At 40.6% G+C, this 19,157-nt stretch overlaps 1 protein-coding gene across 1 annotated transcript in view; it reads right to left on the bottom strand.

The window, feature by feature from the left end:
* llgl2 (LLGL scribble cell polarity complex component 2) overlaps nt 1-16,923 on the bottom strand; it is a 69,225-nt gene extending 52,302 nt beyond the window's left edge. Inside the window, exons 1-5 of the mRNA XM_062413934.1 lie at nt 16,693-16,923; nt 4,492-4,615; nt 4,101-4,194; nt 3,452-3,533; nt 3,182-3,297 (exon numbers count right to left, since the gene is read on the bottom strand). Of these exons, the coding sequence (XP_062269918.1) occupies nt 3,182-3,297; nt 3,452-3,533; nt 4,101-4,194; nt 4,492-4,570 (371 nt within the window). The 5' untranslated portion in view covers nt 4,571-4,615; nt 16,693-16,923. The remainder of the gene's footprint in view (nt 1-3,181; nt 3,298-3,451; nt 3,534-4,100; nt 4,195-4,491; nt 4,616-16,692) is intronic.
* Between the last annotated feature and the right edge of the window lie 2,234 nt (nt 16,924-19,157).

The raw sequence follows: 19,157 nt of genomic DNA, 5'->3' as shown, positions 1-19,157 counted from the left end.
TGGTTCGATGGGAATTTCTCTATTTAGTAATAACAGATTTGGCTTTGGTGAATACTTTATATGCTTTATTCACACTCTTTATTTGTATCCTACAGCAAGGACACACTTTCTAACACCATTACTTTGCAACGTGGTTGCAGGCAGGGTTGCCCCGCTAGTCCCAGTCTTATCAATCTATTCACTGAACCTCTAGCCTAAGCGATACTACATAAGACAGAATTAAAGGGTATATGTATAGTAGGAGAGTAGTATGAAGTAAGTCTGTATGCAGATGATGTACTGGTTACAATCATAGACCCAGGATCAGGCTTATATTCCTTAATGAAAATTATGGAAAACATAAGGCCTACACTCACTTTATTTGTATAGCACTTTAGGCACAAAGTTACAAAGTGCTTCACATAACAAGTACAACACACAAATTTAGGTATAGACAAATCCATACATACATAGATACATACATACAATCATGCATATAGACAACCATTCATACAAGTAAAGAAATAAAGATCATTCATAAAAAGGCTAACCTATAGAAATTAGTCTTCAACAACTTCTTTAAAGGATAGTTTATCGAAAAATGTAAATCATCTGCTCACCACTATGCAAAAGGTGTTGGAGTCCAGATAACACTTTTAGAGTTTCAGGGGTAAACAGTGTTGCAGCCAAATCCAATACAATTGAAGTAATAGGAGACCAGGTCTTCAAAAGGGAAAAAAAAACTGCTCCTGGCAGGAGAATAACAACGGACATTTAGGCGAAAACATGGTGTAAATGACACCATTTTAAGTCGAATTTGAATGTCCAAATGACACTTGGATGACACCAAAAGAGTGGTATGGAGGCATTTAATGGTTTTCATTACTTGCTCAAACACTTCCCAGGCCAGATTAAAATAAAAAAACATTTTTAACTAAAATTTTCACTAAGCCGGTGATGCAAGAATGGGTGTGATGTGTGATTAACAACTAGTTTTGGTTAACATCCTCGCAGCAGTATTCTGAACCACATGAAGTCTGGCTATTGATGACTGAGGGATGCAAAGGAAGAGGGAGTTGCATCAGTCTACATTTTTGGATGACAGTTTGGTAATATGAGGTTCAAAGTTCAGATGTTGATCTGATAAAATACCGAAGTTCTTCGATATGATCTTAATGTTGCTAGTTATGGGCCCATATGGTGACTGACTTCTTTTAATTATTTTTTTTAATTTATTTGTTTATTTGACCAGCTAGAGCAAGAGTTAGCCTCATTAAAATGTCATCAGTTAATTAAAGTAATGCTGTTTCAGTGCCCTGTAATTTACGGAAGCCAGATTGTAATTTGTGAAATGTTATTCCCCTCCACTAGCTTGAGTAGTGGGCAACAACTTTTTCATTAAAGGATGCTTGTAAACGTTGATTAATTATGTAGGGTCTCAGGATGGTTTTTTGAAAAGAGTGATAAAGTGGAGACAAAGGGCAATGACAGAAAGAACTTCTTCAAGAGATTGAAATTATGTCAGTAGGGCAGATAGATGGGCGCATAATAAACTATGTCAAGGATCGCATGCCCATGTCCTTATTATATTTAATTACACTCCCATGCAAGAATTCAGTTCAAAATATAAGTTCATGTTAGCCTGACGTTGTCAGACTCACAATTCTAGTCAGAATGTGAGTCTGAGACCGCAGGAAATAAAATTCCTCTTCGCTCAATTGGACAGACCTACAACCAATCAGAGCAACGTAGTATGTGACGTATGTTAAGCAACGCATTGTGAGTTATTTACTAACGCCGGGTTCACACCGGACGCTTCAGCGCAGCGCCAAGCCTTAAATTACAGCTGGCTCCCATCCACTCCCATGTTAAAACTTTGTGGCGGTCACGACGGAGGCTGAAGCACCGCGAGGCAGCCTTGGCGCAGCGTGGTGCTCCAGCCTCCGGTGTGACCGGCACAAAGCCGTGCTGCGATCGTTTCGGCGTCGAGTCTATTTTTTGCGCTTGACGCGAGCGTATCGCACCAGGAAACACACTGAAAAACGATTTTAAACTATATTGATGACATATTTTATATGATATAAATGATCAAATATGCATCCAATCCTTTGAAGTCCCCTTCTGTTGTCCTGGAGTTTTAATTTGACCAATGACATTATTAAATGTCCCCCTGTGCCCATCCACTACAGCCACACAAGCAGTGATACAGATAAAAAGAGAGAGAGGGGGGGGCTACGTTCTCCACACAGGCTTGAGTGGAGAATACGTAATTTACCCCCGACACCCGAAATTTAACGGAGCAAACAGCGAAGTTCTTCAACATGGATGACATTAAATTAATAATTGAAGTGGAGAAGTACAGTGAGTTGTATGATCCTCGGAACATGTTGTATAAAGACAACACCAAGAAAGACAAATGTTGGGACGCTGTTGCTTAATGTTGGAGCAACAAGTAAGTATATGCTTTTAATCCACTGGATATTATTAGCGCTGCCTGGCGGTTCAGCGTCGCTTCAGTGTCCGGTGTGAACAGCCAAGCGCCTGTGCGATAGGGATTAGCGCGGTGCTTTGGCATCGCCTCCACATTCTCTGTTCCTCTTTCAAAATGAATGCGCTGTCGATGTCTTCTAAAACAGACTTAATGGCAGCATCTACACATCTCAGCTCTCCAGCGACAGGCATGTTTGTTGAAAACGAAATCAACCCAAGGGCACTTTGATGACATGGTTGATTACGTTACCGTTGATCATCTGTCCATCATTGTATAAAGCCCCCCCTCACAATCTGATTGGCCCGATCGGGCATAATTTCTCCTCAACGGAGCGACTCCAGACCGAACTTCCCGACCTAAAATGTTGTGGGCGGGGCTAAGTTCGTCTGGCATCCAGGCTAAGTTCATGTGGTACTCATCTCACAATCAAGATCCTGGGATTAAGTTCACCCAAAGAGCAATCACAGTTATATAAAATTAACTACAACCATTAACAAAAAATATATGAGGACTTAATAGGTGGGGCTTGCTCCCTCTTGATTTTGGTTACAAATTTAGATTGGTTAAAATAAACATACCCCCCCAGATTATTATATCCTCCACCACTCTCTGTAAAGGTCCCTCTGAAACAATTTTGAGGTTGTAATAAATAAAAAATAAATTCTTAACATGTGAAAATGGTTACAAATAAAAATGTTATGTATATCTTACCCAGGTGGTCCCATGAGCATGAAGCGTCCTATCTCCAAGAGCTCTGACAATCCCTTATGCGCTTTTAGAGTCCACATGTGCAGACTGTTGTCATCCAGCAAAGTCACAAGTTCAACCTTAACATGGACCACAAATACAGCCCAAAAGAGTAATTAGAAGTGGTTAGCAGAATACATTTTCTATTGCTCTATGATAAACGAGTCAGTCCACCAAAAGCAATACGGTTGGCACAACTTTGCAGAGATTTGTATTTTTATTATTTTACTGTACCTGGTGTGGGAGGAAGTGCACCTGTGTGACTGCAGCATTCTCATCATGTAGACCCATGAACTCCACACCTGGAGCGCCATACCTGACCACAGGTCAAGGACACACTCCCAACGTGAGATAACAAAACCAAAGGTCTAGATAACTAAACAAATTTGGTTTGGTTTAGTGTGGCTCTCTTTAGAAGGCCTGGCTTCACTCAGTTGTTTAGTTAGTTAACAGTGATTTTGTGAGTTGGCCAGCAGCATAGAATAAAATTCAGTTCAATTTTATTTGTATCACTCCAACTCATAAACATTATCTGATGTCACTTTACGAGAGAGAAAGAGAGAGAGAGAGAGACTAAGTTTTGATTGTATAACTCCTTTCCTAGGTACTTTTGTTTAAATGTCAATGTTAAATGCTAATGTCAGCCTAACTTTGCGAAAGGCTATGGCAACATAGTATCTACTGTCCAAGAATAATGCCATATAGCTCTGACTCTTAATGACCACTCAAGGTTCACAAACATGCATACGCACATACACAGGTTCATACAGCTTCAAAATGGCACTATTTCTTCTATCATACATCATTCATCAATAAGCTGTCAGTTTCAGTGCCTTGGATTCTGTAAGCGGACTGGGCGTGGCATGAGTAGAGTGAAGGATACAGTTTGATGGCTCCAGAGCGGTTGCCAATGGCCAGCAACTGCAGGGAGGGACTGTAGCCTAAAGCACTGGGCTGGTGGGGGAAACCATGTTCCACTGTCTGAAGAGGAGAGAGACAGACAAGGTGAGGATAAGACTGGGCCGTGAAAAAATAGAACACAGAATGGAACAAAACAAGTCGCAGATGACATGATGGACAAGAAACAGAGTGCAATACAGAAAACATTAGGGCAATTTTGTCCAGAAGAATGCAGATTTCTCTTCCAAATATCTAGGTGACCTGGTTTTAAATTTAGATATTTTTCAAGTGGTTGACAGAAAAGAAAATTTAACAGTGCTAAATCATAATATATATACAGTGTATAGTCAGACATCTGATGTGTCAGGGCTCACTTGCCTTGTTGAACTGAAAGAGTTCTTGTTTGAGTCGATCTCTCTGGGACTCCTGCCCATGTCGCCTAAACCTCTTCATCTTGTTCCAGCACCAGTATGGAGCTTGCAGGCTCACTGGTGGATGCTGCATGAAGGAATGAGAGGACAAAGAGTGATATAAAGAGAAAGGGCACACACAGATATGAATCTTGTGTTGAAGGTAAATGCTCCAGTTTCATCAGTGGTAAGCACGTATTGGTCTAGTCGTGAGATCGAATCAAGCAAACACAAAGTGAATGTCAGTTGTATAAGTGTCCTGGGAGGAGTCCACGTCCAATTCGCGATGCATCTAAGATTGTAAAAATGTCCACAGCTCTAGTGCTCAGCACTGTGCAGGACACCGCAGTGTCTCAGTTATTGCAGCCCAGATTGAATTTATTAAACATATTCACTCTGGATGACAGAGAAGTGTTCCTTTTGTGGCTTCTGAAGGTATAAGGCTCCGACACAACTGTTTCAATTTCTGCTGTGAAATTCTTTTTCTCTCTTATACCTTCAACTTCTCAGTTCAGCACACCCCTCGCTTCATGACAAATGGATGTCCTTATATTGAGAAATAGAGGCGTGGCAGTACGCTAATTTCAGAAGGCGGCAAGTGCCTGCCAGTTTAGTATGATTCTGATTCACAAACTTACGCATGGTGGTGAGTACAAAAGTAGCTGGTGCGCACATGTCACAAATCCAGTGGCAATTTTGCGCACGCACTTATTTTCTGTGGACATGTTAGTGAATGAAGCCCATTGTCCTGCAGTATGAGAAACTCTGCAGAACATATTGCTGAACTGCGAAGCTAAATATTGTGCATGGAACAGATGTTCTAAATATGAATTGGTATTAATGTGAATATTTTGCATTGAATAGATAAAGGTGCATAACTGCCTTTCCTTTTGTATATTTAGGATGGTACATTGAGCCTTTAATTAGGGATGGGTATCGTTAGGTTTTTATCGGATACCGGTGCTTAACAGATACTTTTAAAACGATACCGGTGCCTAAACGGTGCCTGAACCGATATTTAAAAAAAATTACAAAAACGACAAAACGACGCTTGACGACATTTAAGAATGGCTTTCTTTTTTTATCCCAAATATATGAACTGTTTAAAGTAGATTATGAATATAAATAAATACAAAACACATTTTAACTTAAAACTATGAATAATATATGAACTGTTAACTAAAGTTTACACTATACTTAAATAAATAAAAACATATACCATACACTCGTGACTCTGACTTTGGTGCCTGAGCTAATTGAAGAGTGAGGATGGCTTTTCCATCACTCGGAGACCCCCGTGTCTCCGCGGCTGGGGCTGTCGCGGGCAAGGCATCGGGCCGCCTTCGTCTCCCCATAATGCAGACGCTTTTGGGGGCGTCTGCATTTCACCAAAGAAATGGGCGTCACGGCTATGCAACTCGGCAAGCACAACGAGGTGGACATTACCAGCTGTCGTTGCCAGCTCCTTTTCGGAAGCCACAGTATCCTGGCTGCTGAACAAGAAGTGGAAGGACATGCTAGGCTCTGATGTTTTTCAAGCCAAAGTAACGCCGGGTTCACACCGGACGCTGAAGCGACGCGTCAGCGCAGCGCCAAGCCTTAAATAACAGCTGGCTCCCATCCACTCCCATGTTAAACCTTTGTGCGGGTCACACCGGAGGCTGAAGCGCAGCGCTGTGCCAAGGCTGCCTAGCGCCGTGCAGCGATCGTTTCCGCTTCGAGTCTAGTTTTTGTGCTTGACGCAGGAAACACACCGAACGCAGGAAACACACTGAAAAATAATTTAAAACGATATTGATGACATATCTTATATGATATAAATGATAAAATATACATCCCATACTTTGAATTCCCCTTCTGTTGTCCTGTAGTTTTAATTTTACCAATGACATTATTAAATGTCCCCCTCTGCCCATCAACTACAGCCACACAAGCAGTCATAAAGATAAAAGGAGAGGGGGGGGGGGCTACGTATTCTCCACATAGACTTGAGTGGAGAATAAGTAATTTACCCTCGACACCCGACATTTAACGGAACAAACAGCGGAGAAGTTCTTCAACATGGATAACATAAAATGAATAATTGGAGTGAAGAAGTACAGTGAGTTTTATAAAGACAACACCAAAAAAGATAAATGTTGGGACGCTGTTGCTTAATGATGTAGCGATGAGTAAGTATATGCAGTGTTTCCCCCAGTAAATCTGTCAGTCAAGGTGGTAAGCAGGCGGCGGTGCTGTTGGCGAAAATTTTTGGGGGTATTTTGCTCAAAGATGCCAGTACGCATGAATGAAATAAACAACTGTTTATTTCAATATAAATAAACAACAGTAGGTACAAATGTTGTGGAAAACATGCAGACACTACAAAATAGGGTTTAAGCCGGTTTTTAAGAAAAATCAAGCTGCCTCTGAAGATGACAGTTTGTGATGTCGGATTCCGTTCAAATTAACCGCCTATTCATTGTGGACGGCAAGAAAAAAAAAGTTTTCGCGCATGCGCACCTGATTCTGTATGATTTAACATGTACGCAAATAAGCATCATTCTTTGTGCCTTTTTTACGTAAATGGTATGCCACATAAGCCTTTACGTTACATATCATTCATGGACCAATTAAAATCGAGATATTACTAGACATTTACGCAGCTTAAGGCCAATGTATGCTACTCCGAGTCCGTTGCGGACTGACGGAGCGGACGGACCCTTTTTGATTTATAGTTCTACGAGCCTTTTTGTTGTGAAAACAATTCACCGCCAGAACAGTAGATGGCGCAACTGAAGTCGAGCTTAGAGAAGCCTACCTCATGAGGTATATAGAAGAAGTCCACGCTGGTTTATTTACGTCCTCCCGGCTCCTCACACACAGTGAACGATGGCAGCTAACAGAAAAAGGATGTTGATGACGCGACAGTTTTTGCTGAATAAAGTGACACCCAGCGGGTCATAATGCTTATGTTATCGTGTCTTAACGCAGCGGTTCCCCGGTCTTGTTTCCAAACTGCGTTGCTAATTCAACAGCTGCAACAGCTTGAAGCTACACGGAGGCAGCTAGCTTCCCCCCAGCTTCCACACACAGTCAGCAGGGACACCCGATACTAACTACTACCGTTAGTTAGTATCGATCTAAAGTGTTTGCTTCTAACCTGACGGTGTTTGAGAAAGAGTGTCATGAGCCGTGGGATTAAAGTCAGCGGGTTTTTGCGCTGTTCCCACCGCAGTTAGCATGGTGGTTAGCCCGCTAGCCACGTTATGAAAGTTCGTTATAACAGTATGTGACATTACACACGTGCCGTAAGTGCTCTTACCAGCCACCGTCAGCCGGACAACGCTGCTGGCTTAACACACTTGTCACACGAATTATAGAGTCGTAGTTGTGATTTTGGTTTATTGTGATGTAGGGAATGGAACAGGAAGTTTCCATTCCGAAATGCTGGCGTTAGCGGACCAATCACCAATATTTTTTTCAGTACATTGGTAGTCAAGGCGGGGCCCTAGTCTTGTTAAGGCGGCCGCCTTAACAAGATAGTGCTGGGGGAAACCCTGATATGCTTGTATACTACTGGATCAAAGGGTGATATTATTAGCGCTGCCCGGCGCTTCAGCGTCGGGTGTGAACAGCCAAGCGCAGGCGCGCTAGGGATTAGCGCTTACGCCACGCTTTGGCGTCGCTTCCACCTTTGGTGTGAGTCTTGACTGTCTGACTTAGCAAATAACTCACAATGTCGTGATATGAATCAAATGTTGTAAACATAGTATTATAGGTGTCGATGTAAGTTCGCTTGAGTTCTGTTGACAACAACTATGCGTCGCTCAACATACTTCACATACTACGTTACTCTGATTGGTTGTAAGTCTATCCAATTGAGCCAAGAGGAATTTTTTTTCCTGGTACAGTTGAAACACGCTCCATAGTCACAGCCCAATGGAGCAATATCAGACTCATACAACGGACAACGTCAGGCTAAAGCAAGACAACAACAAGATGAACTTTCAGATAAGTACATTTTTCCAATAAACCCAATAGCAACAAGAATAGTTATATACAATACAAGCTTTCCCTACCCACATTTTAACACCTTTCAATATATTCCAGTGTTTATCAGGAAAAGCTTCTTCACAAAATTTCACCAGACTCTATCTTTCTTTCTTTGGGGAGATCATTTTTACATTTTACTTTTATTTTTTTCTGTGGTTTTGAATCCAGCCATCAATTGGTTGAAGATTTTGGTTTCCATTGACTGTTGTTGCATCCTTTTGTTCTCAACAAATTATACAATATATATCAGTTATGATTTTCAACTTTAATAATTTGTTCAAGATCTGATGTGTGATTTCAGTGTTCCCTTACTTATTTTGAGCAGTATATATATATATATATACACATATATACAGCAAGATCACTTACGTTCCTGTCTAACACCCGTAAGGCTCAGCGTGAGTGTGATTAAGAGAGCAAGCAGAGAGAGCACATCACCTCCAGTTCTTTACATTAACATCGAATCATAACTACAACCTTTGTGAGGTTTATGTTAGGTCTACTGTATTTCATTGTTGAAGTTGTCCTTGGTACTCAAAGTCATACCAGTACTATACAGTAGGAAGCTGTGCATCTTCTGCTCCTTCTCTCTTTCACTCACACACTGATTTATTGCCATTTTCAAGGCAAACTCATTTAAAATCATAGCACTGGCAATAGCAGCTGTGTTGCAGAACCGCAGCAGACATGCTGCCAGTGTGACCAAATGGCAACCGCGTCACGCAACCATTTTGTGGCGCAACCACAGCCAGTGTGTCCCGGGCGTAATGTAATGAGGTCCCAACAGGCTTCACCTGCAGCTGTGGCAGCGTGAAGGGTTGAGTGGGGAGATGTTTCCCAGCTCCATCTCCTGGAATTGCGACAGAGCCGAGGAGAATTGGATTGGATATATATCTATATATCAATAGATATATAGATATATAAAGAACTTTGGACGTTACCGCTTGCGATTAAACTGGAAACCTTATTAAGTTATATTTTCTGTAACGCAAATTAATTATATCACAAGGTTTGACAACAAATACCTCCCGTAGTCTTCCAGAGGAGTGAAAACAGGAAACAGATAGTGCTCGTAATATGAGTAGGTAATAGGAGTCTACCATTCAAGGCTATGCTTTGTGTAGGACACATTATGCAGCGGACGATCACAGTGTCACCACTGTGATGGTACTTTAGCCAAGCGCTAAAAAAATTGTCTGACATTTCAAACAGTCCTGCCAACACAGTAGAGCTGAAAGTTCAGCAAGCCTCTCGTGGACAAACAGAGGAGAGACCCTGGATGTAACCGCATGATGGAATTCAAGACTTGAGATGATAAAGTGTGTCCAACACACTAATAAGACACTGAAGGCAAAACATGCCCAGTAGAAGCACAACTTAGCCACGCTAACCTCAGCTGAATACAATAGGCCAGCAATTCTAGAAACACTGCTGGATCTATGCAGTTAAAAGTGATTTTCAGAGTCTCAACTAATTTGTTTTCTCCAAAATAATTTATATGACAATAATTTTAGGCCTGTCCAGTTAATTGGTGGCACTGTGCCACCTTGTGCTAACAAAAGACATCTCATATGTTGACCCTGCCTGCATAGTGTGCTTCAAGACTGCATTCAGAGAGGACCTCAACACACAAAAAGAGAACTCAAACCTGTCGTGGCTAAGATAGCAATATCTCTAGACCCCTGACTCAAGCCCCTCAGGTGTGTGAGATGCTGAAGGACAAAGAAACTGCATCATAGCCCTGCAGAGAGGAAATGGAACCAGATCTCCCAAAGAAGAAGATGGCCTGCCCCAGACTCAGTGGCGCTAGTCATATCATCATCATGATATTCAACAAGGCTATTGCATATCCTTAGCCGTAAGTCCTTTGCTTGGTCCTGAGTGGATGTGACAGGAGGTTAGCATCAGAGGAGTGGAGCTGACAGGATGGAGTGTGGTGGTGGAGGGATTTGTGAGTGAAGAAGAGGACATTTTATTGGATGCGTGGTTGGATCGGGAGCCAGTGGAGATTCTAGAGAACAGGAGTGATGTGATCACAGGACCGGGAGGGGGCAAGTACACGAACAGCAGAGTTCTGGAGGTACTGTAGTTTATTTAGAACTTTAGATGATGTGCCATAAATAATACTGTTGCAATAGTGAATTCTGGATCAGTTGAATACATGGATCAAAGTTTCAGTAGCAGCGGTAGAGAGAGACTGGCTATCTTTTTTAGGTGGAAAAATGCAGTTCTGGTGCTTTGGTTAACGTGGTTTTCAAAGGAGAGACCGCTGTCAAACATGACTCAGAGGTTTCGGATTTGTGGGGAGGGACAAAGACTGGAGTTGTCGATGGTGAGGCAGAAGTTGTGACTGGTTATAGTTGGGACAGATGATGATCATATCAGATTTGTCAAAGTTTAGTTTGAGGAAGTTGATTTGCATCCATGATTTAATATCAGTGAGGCATTTGGTCAGACTCTAATGAGTAGCAGTGGTGATGGATTAAGTGGAGATGTAGAGTTGATGTATGATAGTACCGAGGGGGAGCCAGTAGAGTATGAGCACGAGAGTACCAAGCACTTAACCCTGGGGGATGCCTTTGCACAGAGGAGTGGTAGAGGAGGTGCAGTTGTTGATACTGATGAACTGTTCCTGTTCGAGGTAGGAAGAAGAATGTTGTGGTTGATGTTTTCAAAAGCTTCAGTGAGGTCAGGGAGAATAAGGATGTTGAGGTGACCAGAGGAGGAGGTTGTTTGTAACTTTGATTAGTGGTGAAAAAAAAAAGAAGAAAAAAAAAAAGGTTCTGTTCAGTATCGCAATTTTTTGCGCACGCAATTACATCGATACAAAGTATTGCAATATTTAATTTGATATGTTACAGCCCCTGGCTGGCAAAGCATGACGAGGAGAGTTTCAGACTGATGCGTCACAGCTCTTTAATTAAACATCAAATCGAGGCACCGTAGAAACACCGTAAAACCAGAAGACAACAAGTACAACATAATCATTTAGTAAAAGACAAATACAACCGTTAAAACACCTAAACATCAGCTAAACAAACAAATAACCACTTGAGACAAGTTTGACGGGTTAATGTGACCTGTTGCAAAGGGAATAAGAACCAGCTTCCTACCTCATTCCGCTCGGCGAGGGGTGTTAAACGAGGATTAAAAAGTCCGTAAAATAGGGAATCGCCGTATAGCTGGCATCCTGTCGTTTCCGCCATTACCATCATCAAGACACAGCTGTAAGGCAGGTGTTTATATATCCGGCTCAGACTGGAAGCGAGAGATTTGGTGTGTTTATTATATCTGTCCGCTCCATGAGAGCTACAGGCTTACGTGAGGTGAGTCGCTACACTTAAAAAGACAACAAATTAGTCTATTAAGTCGGCTTTATGTTACTGTATTGTATTTAAATAATTTCAAGTTATGTGCTGGGAGCTCGGCGTTCACGTAAGAGGTCTCCTTTTCAGAAGATAATTACAAAGGTCCTGTGTCCTGAATGTTCAAGGACAAAGTTTTTGCACTACCCTTTCTCAGTTTGTGCACTTCAGTTAATGTGTAGAAGACAATGTTGATCACAGAATTAAATGTGACATTTGAACTGAGTTGAGCGGTCTTATTTGCCTCATTTTTTGTTTTGCCTTTGAATAATATGGGGGACATGAATTGCAATATATCGCAGAAAACTTGCTGTATCACAATATGTTAAGAATCGCAATAGTATCGAATTGTCACATTTTTGCCAATTCCCACCCCTAACTTTGATTACAGCGGTTTCTCTACTGTGAGCAGAAAGCAGATTGTAATGGCTCGAACAGATCGTTGGAGATTAGGTGGAATTTGAGTTAGTAGTATATTTAAAACATATGATTAATCATTACCCATTAATCTATTTGCGTGATTCATTTTATTAACTGTTTTGGTCAATTGACCCTTAGGGCTGTCCAACTTATCCTGTTAACGTGAACCATGTTTTGTTCAACAGCGAAATACAAACAAGTGCCAGATGATAGATCCGGTAGCATTGTTGAACAGGCTTATGATGTTCACTGTGATTTATTAAAGGAATTTTTCAGAACTGCAGTGTTTTATCCAAATATTGCCTCCAGAGTGAAAAAGGGATTCTGATCACAATGAAAGGTATTTACCTTAAGTTGGAAAGTTTAAAGAATTTCAAGACATTGTGAAAAAATGGTTGCTATGGATGCCCATCGAAGCACAGTAATGCATCTGTCACCTGTTGCAGATACAACAATGCATGAGGATTTGAACGCTAGGTCTATTGGAATAATAAGTAAAGGTTCAGCCAAAAGGCACGAAGAGCACAAGCAGTTCCAGCATCAAAGTCTCCTCAGTAACATCAGCCCTGAGACGAGTGGAGCAAAAAGGGCAGCTCTCCTTGCTCGAGCTTCTGTTATGCAAGAAAGACATCAACTTGACAAAGAAGAAGTTAAGTTGAAAGCTGAATTTCAAGCTAGAAAAGAGGCTTTAGCTTGGGAAATTGAAAGTGCAGACATTGATATACTTGAAGCTTCCAAAGAGGGATATGATTTTCAAAAGTATGATAAAAGATATGATTCAACACAAAGTGAGGATGACAAGGATGCTGGTGGTAATTATAATGATAATGATGATGAACTTCTAAATAACTCTACTGCCCCCAGTGTATGTGCACCTTCCTCTTTAGAAAGGTCCTCACAAGGTTGATGTGTGAAGTTTGATCAAACTTCACACATGCGAAAAATTAAGACAAAATGAAATTACGGAAATGCTAATTAAAGAACAAAAGACCCTAATTTCTACCAACAAGACAAATTCCAGTTTCTTATAGAAATCCACTGCATTACTTGTCCTTAATGCGTATGTTCGAAAAATTTATTGAAAGCAAAACTGACAATGACTGTGATAGATTTTCTTCCTGGAGTAGTTCACAAGTGGACGCCCTCAAGTGCTTGTCTGAAGTTGCATACATATGGAACTTAAAGAAGCAAAAAAAGTGTTACAAAAGGCATTCGGAAATGATGTATTGATTGCCTCAGCTTATCAAGAAAAAGCCCTGAATTGGAGTGTACTCAAGGCAGAGGATAGAAAGGGACTTCAAGATTAGTTTTGGTTCTTGAGAAGCTGTTGTAATGCAATGACGGACGTTGATATGCTGCAAGACATGAACAGCCAAACACATCAAGATAGCCATTACAAAACTGCCATACAAGCTTAGAGAATTATGAATAACGCTGAAATACTACTTTATAAGACTTAATGAACATGTGCACAGAAATGTTCCTACTGTCCGCAGAAAATAAGTGTGTGTGCACGAGTATGTTTGTGAATAAGAATAACTCTAAATTGACCGGCGCGGTTCCACTCTCTGCCACGCCTCTATTTCTCCATATAAGGACATCCATTTGTCATGAAGAAAGCGGGGTGCTGAACATTTGAAGTTATAAGAGATGGTCCCAAAAGGTAAGAAACACAAGAATCTCACAAAGACTTTGAAGGCTTCGGAGGTGGGAGACACAAAAGACACTTTCTGTAGTGTGTCCTCCTGAATGATGATGTTTAAAATTTAACGTGGGCACTAATAACTGGATGTTGAATGCTGTGTCCTGCATACAGCTGAGCACTAGAGCTGTGGACATTTACCGTAGATGCATTGTGACATGGACTACGCTGAATGATTATAACCAGGAATTCTTCAGGATCACAGCAGACACACAATAATGGTCCGGTCGTCCTGTGTCAGAGTCTCAGTTAGAGTCTGCTTCCTCCTCACTCCTCTGATCTGCACTCATTTTAAAGTGAATTACTTTGGAGTTCATGAGACACATGTTTAAACCTGCTAAATACTATGTGATTATCAGTTATCAGACAGACAGACAGACACGCACACACACACACACACACACACACTGTCTGTGAGTACGTTTGTGTGCTCGTCTCTGTCCCTCCTCACACACGAACTGATTATCACATATATTTAGTTATTAATCGATGTCCTGGCGGTGCTTGTTATGCTAGGTTACATGTGTCTCATAAACTCTGGAGTGAATCAAACAAAGACAAAATAAAAGTCATTCCTGTACATGTCCTATTAACTTGTGATCAGTGATGGTGTTTATTGTAAAAGGGTAAAGTGAGCGCAGGTGAGAGGGGAAGTAAGGCGGAGGCTCTGACAGAGACTGACACAGACTTTTAATGAGCGTCCGTCCTGAAGCAGCTGTGTTATAATTATCCAGCGAAAGGACAATGCTAGAAAATGAACGCAGCCTAAAACATGTATCAATTATGTTCTGTCACTGCATTGATGCAGAGTTGTCCATGTCTGCATCGCGATGCATCCACGAGAAATTCCCACATCACGTTCTGATTTGCCACAGCAGAAGGGATTAACGCAGGCTACCTATTAGAAGTGCCAAGGTAATGGTAGTGTCCATAAATGCTGACCACTGATTTGCAAGACCAAATTTTGTGGCGCTGTGTCGTTCTCTGCTCACATGAATACTCAACATTCAGGAAAAACAGCCCTCCTTAAACTTTAAATTTCAAAAGCTCTCAATCCGTAGGGGTTGTGTTTACATTTTAAGAGAGTAAGCTTGTGGCAATATGTTAAATTATGAAATGTAACTTAATATTAAATCACTGCCAGACATGAGTAACTGGAACCTTGCAATTAGATATGAACTGGTGGGAAAATTTTTGTCACAATTATAGTGAACAAAATTATCGCAGTTAAATAGTCTAAATGGTCTTGACCACTTAAAGCACTTTACAGAACAGTCAGGTTTCTTTTGCCTTTCATCCATTCACACACATTTATACAATGCCTCTACGGGCAGCAGTTGTTCTATGAGGAACAATAGGCAAGTTGGGGTTAAGTATCCTGTCAAGGACATGTGAAATGGGGACTGGGATAGAATTGCCTACCTTCTGGTTAGAATACGACCCGCTCCAAATCCTGAGCCACAGTTACATTACAATCAGTTTTTATGTAATGACCCAATTCTAGTTTTTTTCCAGACTACTTCTCTAAAATACATCGCTCTCGCTTGATCGTTTATTTTGCCTCCATATTTGTTTCAAGGGGTTAGCCATGATGGTAGGATAGCACTAAGTTTACTGATAACAAAGTCTTTTCATATGACTTATTCTGACTTGATGCAGATGGAGTTTAAGACACGGTACTTGTGTACGTCAGTATCCTGTCCAGGTTATCATTTTTTTTTTTTTGCTTGTGCAGTCTGAATACCAGGAAAACTTTCGTCACTCAAAGTTTATGTCTAGCTAAGATTTAAAAAGACCACATTATAATTACAGATGTTGCATAAAGACACAAGTAAGTTCCCATGAATAACAGAAATCAGTATGTGTATTTTACCATTGTGTTTTGTATCCTCCAAAAACTAGTCAAACCGGTTAAACTCTACTTCCTTGTACAGCCATACACACTTATTACTCATTCTCAAAACCAGACCGTTGAGTCAAATGGCTCACCTGCATACCTGCTGAGGTGACACGCCTTGCTAAGGTTAGCTTTAGACGTTTCCGTAACTATGCAATTCTAGCTGCATCTCACATTCTGAGTGCTAGCGAGGACTGTTCTTGCCTCTACGCATTTTTATCGTAGAGAACAACCAAGCAGATTGGATTAAAACATATTTACCAATCTCTAAACAATGAAATGTCGGCTTAGTGTTGGGGTCATTAAAGACAATATCATAAAACATGGAAGGTAATGTTAGTAATATCGTACCTTTAAGCCACCAAAAATATCTAAGTACAATACAAACATACCACACAAATTAAAAGTGTAAGTAACCAGCCACTCATCTGTTTAATAAATAGAAGATGTTAAGTTAATCGTTTAGAGGAGGATACATATAACTAATTCTAAGAAACATGCAAAGGTGCCTTGGACGGGGCAACTATGCCTGATGTCTTAGTGGAATATTAAGAGTAATGATTAGCCAGCTAGCCAATGGGCAACTTGAGGAGTAATGTGTGACGTAACGAAAACAACTTCAACTAGCATGAGTTGGATTAGATCAGCCTGCACTGAGCAGATCAATTCCACTGCTGTTCCTCTGGCAAGCAAACACCTGTGGGCATCAGCTCTGTATAGTCGTGCGGGCCCACCTCCGAACCCACCTGATTCAAAACGGCCCACGTCCTCCGTTTACTGCTGCTGGATAAGAGTCTTCTTCTGGCCGATGTCTAGTTGCCGGGCAGTTCTCACCTTCTCCAGAGTCGAGGAAAATGTGACCAGACCAAAAACGTAAATTCCAGATTCCAAGCAAGAAACGTCACGTTTAAGATCTGATAATCAACTCTGAGGTCCCTTTTCTCTCCACCGCCGCGGCGCTACCCTCGGTGCTTCCTGCTAGGCTTCACTGCTTTGCTAACTCCGCCCTTGTGCTGCATTCAATATACACTTCGTAAACCACACAACTTCCCAACACTTTACAGCGCATGCTTTGAAGCTTAAACAACTCAGGAATTTCTCTTCAAGAGCTAAAATCACCACTCTCTCTAAAAACACGATACGGTCTATAGTCTTCTTCAGAAAAATTACACATAATTATATTGTTTCCTCTTACAAATATTATGTTATGTTGGCTGAAATGATGAGGTGGTTGCATTTAGTAACCAATAAAAAGTAGCCATTGAGTGAATTTATAAAATATCATGTTTGAGATCACCTATGAGATGAATTTTGGCAGATTTTTTGTGAAATGTTAACCACACACTTTTGGACAACAATGTCAATAGGATCAGGTCAGAAATGGATAATGAAGCATTTTCTACATTTACATGCACATGATAAACCAGGTTTCTGAATAAATTAGGTTAATATTAGATATTGCAATTGGCTAATAGAATATATAAAAACCTATGTTTAAATGTAGCTTTTAAGAACTCAGAAATCATTACATTACATATCATTACATCACATTACATTACATTACATGATGATGTAATATCATTACATTACATTCCATTTAGCTGAGGCTTTATCATTTTCCCTCCTTAAGTATATCAGGACTTTTTTTTATTCAAGTGTGAAACTGTTGGTTTGGTAATTCAGATATCCCCTCCATGACATGGATAGTCAATACAATACAAAAATGTTTTATACAGCACAAAGGGATGAATTGGACAAAATATTTAACAACACTGCATACTTAAGTGTTGAATAAAAGAACTCTGAAGAATAATAGTGACGCAGCAGGAATGACATTTGTGTGGATATAAGACACTTGCAACAGTATACAAAAGGAGCTGTCACACTGTGCATAGGTAAGACAGGCCTTGTTGACAAGGATGGTGCAAAGGTTGGGCCGCAGTTTATTACAAAACTGAACTACTCTGTTACAGGAGGAATACAGTCTTTATACATAGCTAGCTAGCAATCTAAATATAAGGAAATCAAGCAGCAAATAAAATAACATTATTTCCCTGCATAATGATTGCCAGGAAACTAGGATTATATGTGTTGAGTGGTGATGGACTGAAATTGTTGTTGATGTTAGCTCACTTTTAGAAAATCGATATACTCTATATAAAGATAGTCAACATGACAGTTTGCAAAAGGGAAGCCAGACCGTTTTGATTACCACCTGGTGACTGTCTGCAGCATAGGTCATTAACTCTTCCTCTTCCATGTCAGCAGATGGGACAGAGGCAAAATTAGAATTCCAAAGTAAAACCCAAATTTAATTTTGTTCAAAGTTTTGTTTTGTTCAGGTTGTTCAAAGTTTTAATTCCTCCAGTAAATTTAGTTTTAAAGGTTTGGTGTGGAAGATTTTGTTGAAAGGGATCTATTGGCAGAAAATGACTATAAAATAATCCTAGTGATGTTTGACTAATGTATAATCATCTGAATTGTCATTTTCTTTACCCATTTAAATTGCAAACTCCTTTTGAGGTTTTATGACTACTGACTGTGTGTGTGTGTGTGTGTGTGTGTGTGTGTGTGTGTGTGTGTGTGTGTGTTTGTGTGCGTGCGTGCGTGTGTGTGCGTGGATAAACGCTTAACTACCTGCTTCCGTCACATGATGTTGATTCTTGACTGCTAACTGCTCATTACGGTCAACGCAATCAATTGAACATCACACTGTGAAAATTTTATGTAAATTGAATGAGATTTGTAAAACAAAGCTAGTTCCTGTTGCCAGTAGGTGGCGCCATCAGCATTAGTACATACAGACTAATATATCTGTTCAAGTAGGGGCTATGATGTAGCGTGAGCAATTTTGTGTCAATTGGACAATGTTACAACAACTTCATTTTCAGACTGATCAGTAGGTGGCGCTATGACCCGAGGAAATATTTACACATAAAGCTGTTCAAGCTTGGACTCTGATCATGTGACAAAAGTTTGGTGGTGGTAGGACAATGCACAGTGGAATTCTGACAACATCGTCTCCTTTGGCGAAGGATGAACCTTCGCCGTACCTCAATGTTTAAAGGGTTTGAGGAAATTTCCCAATTCTGAGAGAGAGAAAGAGAGATAGAGTGACGTTACCTTTACAATACATCAAATATTCTTATGATGTATTACCACTGTCACTGCAGGAGTGGAGTTGTTTGTTGACAGCTCAGCATCGAAAGAT

This window comes from Platichthys flesus, chromosome 20 (assembly GCF_949316205.1).
Source record: "Platichthys flesus chromosome 20, fPlaFle2.1, whole genome shotgun sequence".
NCBI lineage: Eukaryota > Metazoa > Chordata > Actinopteri > Pleuronectiformes > Pleuronectidae > Platichthys > Platichthys flesus.
The sequence above is the reverse complement of the archived record's forward strand: the minus strand, read 5'-3'. Positions and strand labels throughout refer to the sequence as shown.